Source organism: Carcharodon carcharias, chromosome 27, assembly GCF_017639515.1.
Source record: "Carcharodon carcharias isolate sCarCar2 chromosome 27, sCarCar2.pri, whole genome shotgun sequence".
In the NCBI taxonomy this organism is placed as follows: domain Eukaryota; kingdom Metazoa; phylum Chordata; class Chondrichthyes; order Lamniformes; family Lamnidae; genus Carcharodon; species Carcharodon carcharias.
The window spans coordinates 2929847-2934687 of record NC_054493.1 but is presented as its reverse complement, the minus strand read 5'-3'; the positions used below and the strand labels follow the sequence as shown (position 1 = coordinate 2934687).

Genomic DNA, 4841 nt, shown 5'->3' with positions numbered 1-4841 from the left:
CTACACTGTCCCCATCAAACACTCCCAGGACAGGTACAGCACGGGGTTAGATACAGAGTAAATCTCCCTCTACACGGTCCCCATCAAACACTCCCAGGACAGGTACAGCACGGGGTTAGATACAGAGTAAATCTCCCTCTACACTCTCCCCATCAAACACTCCCAGGACAGGTACAGCACGGGGTTAGATACAGAGTAAATCTCCCTCTACACCGTCCCCATCAAACACTCCCAGGACAGGTACAGCACGGGGTTAGATACAGAGTAGTGCTCCGTCTACACTAACCCCATCAAACACTCCCAGGGCTTGTTCAGTACGGGATTAGATACAGAGTAAATCTCTCTGTACACTGTCACCATCAAACACTCCCAGGACAGGTACAGCACGGGGTTAGATACAGAGTAAATCTCCCTCTACACTGTCCCCATCAAACACTCCCAGGACAGGTACAGCCTGTCTGTCCAATCAGAGACAAAGGCTGACTCGCCTGCCTCTCACTGATTGGCTGGAGGACCACCCTGTATCTCACTGATTGCCTGGAGGTCCAGCCGAGTCTCACAGATTATTTGGAGAACCAGCCCGCGTTTCACGGATGGGTTGGAGGGCCAGCCCTCGGCTCCCGGATTGGTTGGCGTTCTCTCCCGGCTCTCACGGATTGGTCGAACGGCCATGCGCGGCCTTCCTCCCAACGGTCGCCGCCCCCCCGCGCCGCCGTTGGCCGGCGCCGCCTGTCAGTCACCGCGCGACCGGGGTCACGTGTCTGCGGCTGGGGCGGAATCGACGGCGGCGGCAGCGGCGGCCGAGGCGAAAAGCTCAGGTGGGTCTTTTTAACCGTCATCATCGTTACCCCGCCCCACTGATCGGGGATGTGAGTAAAGCCTCTCCCCACCTCCCCTGCCGCTCTCCGACCGGGAGCCGCTGTTTTCCTTTCACTGTGAGGATGGTGGTGGAGGGGGGGGCGGGAGGGTTCGATGCTGGGTGGGCGCCTCAACGGCGCAGGCGCGGGGGTCGGTTTCTGGTGGGACGGTCAACAAGGCTCGAAGTGGCCCTGAGCATGCGCAGTGTCCTGGCGTGGTGGTCCCGAGCATGCGCGGTGGCACTTCTCAGGTGAGCGGGAGCATGCGCGCTGGATGCGCGGCGCCGAGCGAGAAAGGGGCGGGCCCCGGGTCCAGGTGTTAGTGGGTCTAGTTGCGCCCTGGCGCATGCGCGTTGGCAGAGGGGCGGGGCAAAGATGCCTTTAACGTGCCGGGTTTCAGTGGGGGGCGGGTTGGGGTTCTGGGCCAATGGCCCATTGTCTTGAGAGTGGGGATTCCTCTCGGGGAGGGGGCGGGGCCACCCTCGGTGAGGGGGCGGGGCCACCCTCGGTGAGGGGGCGGGGCCACCCTCGGTGAGGGGGCGGGGCCACCCTCGGTGAGGGGGCGGGGCCACCCTCGGTGAGGGGGCGGGGCGAATGGCCCATTGTCTGAGCGCGGGGACTCACCTGGTGAGGGGGCGGGGCCGTTGTCTGAGCGCTGGGACTCACCTGGGGAGGGGACGGGGCCGTTGTCTGAGTGCTGGGTCTCACCTGGAGAGGGGGCGGGGCCAATGTCTGAGTGCTGGGTCTCACCTGGAGAGGGGGCGGGGCCAATGTCTGAGTGCTGGGTCTCACCTGGAGAGGGGGCGGGGCCAATGTCTGAGTGCTGGGACTCACCTGGAGAGGGGGCGGGGCCATTGTCTGAGTGCTGGGACTCATCTGGTGAGTGGACAGGGCCAATGTCTGAGCGCTGGGACTCACCTGGTGAGGGGGCGGGGCCATTTTCTGGCTCCTGAGACTCACGTGGGGACTGGGCGGGGCCATTTTCTGAATGCTGGGACTCACCTGGACACGGGGCAGGGCCATTGTCTGAGTACTGGGACTCACCTGGAGAGGGGGCGGGGCCAATGTCTGAGTACTGGGACTCACCTGGTGAGGGGGCGGGGCCAATGTCTGAGTGCTGGGACTCACCTGGAGAGTGGGCGGGGCCAATGTCTGAGTGCTGGGACTCACCTGGAGAGGGGGCGGGGCCAATGTCTGAGTGCTGGGACTCACCTGGAGAGGGTGGGGGGCCAATGTCTGAGTGCTGGGACTCACCTGGAGAGGGTGGGGGGCCAATGTCTGAGTGCTGGGACTCACCTGGAGAGGGGGCGGGGCCAATGTCTGAGTGTGGGACTCACCTGGAGACGGGGCGGGGCCAATGTCTGAGTGCTGGGACTCACTTGGAGAGGGGGCGGGGCCAATGTCTGAGTGCTGGGACTCACCTGGTGAGTGGGCGGGGCCAATGTCTGAGTGTTGGCACTCACCTGTAGATGGGGCAGGGCCAATGTCTGAGCGCTGGGACTCACCTGGAGAGGGGGCGGGGCCATTGAGTGTTGGGACACACCTGGAAAGGGGGCGGGGCCAATGTCTGAGTGCTGGGACTCACCTGGTGAGGGGGCATGGCCATTGTCTGAGTCCTGGGACTCACCTGGTGAGGGGGCGGGGCCATTGTCTGGGTCCTGGGACTCACCTGGGGACTGGACGGGGCCATTGTCTGAGTGCCAGGACTCACCTGGATGGGGGGCAGGGCCATTGTCTGAGTGCTGGGGCTCACCTCGAGGGGTGTTCGGGGCCATTGTCTTGAGTGCCGTGTCTCACCTGGAGAGGGGGCGTGGCCATTGTCTGAGTGCTGGGACTCACCTGGGGAGGGGGCGGGACCATTGTCTGAGTACTGGGACTCACCTGGAGAGGGGGCGGGGCCATTAGGCCGTTGTCAGAGCGCGGGCGGATTCTGACCTGGAGAGGGGGCGGGGCCAATAGGCAAATGTCGGAACGCTGGGGGGACTCACCTGGGGCCACAGGTGAGCGAGCTGCATTGACGTAGCGCCCTGCTGCGGGAGTGGTGGGGGGGGGGGTAGGGATTAACCACGGGCTAGGAGCAGGGAGAATGGCTGAACGAGTCGCGCTGTGTCAGTTTATGGCAGCTCCAGCGCAAGGTGGTGTCCGTTCGGCCCAGAATGTGCCTTCTGGCCCCCCCCCCCCCTCGCGAAAGCTCTTCGATTGGTTACCCCTCGCGCTTTTACCCCCCACCCTCGCAATTCCCTCGGACTTTCTCCCTCCCTCCCTCGCCCGCGTCCGTTCTGATTGTCCCTTCGCCATTTCAGGCCCCTCTGAGATGGAGGACTCGCAGTGGACGCCAACCTCGGAGCAGCAGCAGGAGGAGGAGGAGGAGCAGCAGGAGGAGCCGGCGGCAAGGCCCGAGGATACGACCGAGCCGAGAGGAGGGAGAGGCGGCAGAGGAGGAGGAGGCCGAGGGGGCAAGGGTTACACCTGCCCCGTGTGCGGGCGCACCTTCACCCAGTCGTCCAACCTGTCGCGGCACAAGCGGAGCCACAGCGCCGAGCGGCCCTGCCCCTGCTCGGTGTGCGGGAAGGGCTTCCTCTACCCGTCGCAGCTGAAGATCCACATGCTGGGCCACAGCGGTGAGAAGCCCCACGCCTGCCCCCACTGCGGCAAGGCCTTCGCCCGCATGTCCGGCCTCCTCACCCACCAGTGGGTGCACACGGGCGAGCGGCCCTACACCTGCCCCGTCTGCGGCAATGGCTTCACCGACCCGTCCAGCCTGAGCGTCCACCAGCGGGGCCACACCGGCGAGCGGCCCTACGTCTGCGCCGAGTGCGGCAAGGCCTTCGCCCACTCCTCCACCCTGCTGGCCCACCAGCGGGTCCACACCGGCGAGCGGCCCTACGTCTGCCCGGACTGCGGCAAGGGCTTCACCCAGTCCTCGGTGCTGGTGGCCCACCGGCGCCTCCACAGCGATGAGCGGCCCTACGTCTGCGCCATGTGCGGCCGGGCCTTCACCCAGTCCTCCTCGCTCCTCACCCACCAGCGGGTGCACACCGACGAGCGCCCCTTCGCCTGCCCGCTGTGCGGCAAGCGCTTCCGCTGGCTCTGCAACCTGCGCACCCACCGGCGCACCCACACGGGCGAGCGCCCCTTCGCCTGCCCGCTGTGCGGCAAGCGCTTCGTGGACTCCGGCAACCTGCAGGCCCACCGCCGGCTGCACACCGGCGCCAAGGACTTCGCCTGCACCGTCTGCGGCAAGGCCTTCGTCCAGCAGGCGGCGCTGCTGGTGCACCACCGGGTCCACACCGGCGAGAAGCCCTACATCTGCTCCACCTGCGGCCGCGGCTTCGCCCTCTCCTCCACGCTCGCCATCCACCAGCGGGTCCACACCGGCGAGAGGCCCTTTGTCTGCAACGTCTGCGGGAAGGGCTTCTCCCAGTCCTCCGCCCGCCTCAAGCACCAGCGGGTCCATGCGGCCGAAGGGGTGGCCCAGGAGCCAGCCTCCTGACCCCTCCCGCGTGCGCCCCCCCCCACCCCACCCCTCACACAGAGTCTCCACGTCCCCCCACTCACTCCCCCTCCCCACACAGAGTCTCCACGTCCCCCACTCACCACCCCTCACACAGGGTCTCCACATCCCCCACTTACTCCCCACCTCACACAGAGTCTCCACATCCCCCACTCACTCCCCCCCTCACACAGAGTCTCCACATCCCCCACTCACTTCCCCCCTCACACTGAGTCTTCACGTCCCCCCACTCACTCCCCCCCTCACACAGAGTCACCACATCCCCCCACTCACTCCCCACCTCACTCAGAGTCTCCACATCCCCCACTCACTCCCCCTCCCCCCCTTACACAGAGTCTCCACATCCCCCCACTCACTCCGCCCCTCACACAGAGTCTCCACATCCCCCACTCACTCCCTCCTCACACAGAGTCTTCACGTCCCCCCACTCACTCCCCCCTCACACAGAGTCACCACGTTCCCCCCACTCA

The 4841-nt window shown here is 65.8% G+C and overlaps 1 protein-coding gene across 1 annotated transcript; it reads left to right on the top strand.

The window, feature by feature from the left end:
- The first annotated feature begins 670 nt into the window (after nt 1-670).
- Nucleotides 671-4350, top strand: LOC121270120 (zinc finger protein OZF-like). The gene is made up of 2 exons (XM_041175436.1): nt 671-818; nt 3161-4350. The coding sequence occupies exons 1-2, from the start codon at nt 671-673 to the stop codon at nt 4348-4350; spliced, it is 1338 nt and encodes a 445-aa protein (XP_041031370.1).
- The last annotated feature ends 491 nt before the right edge of the window (nt 4351-4841 follow it).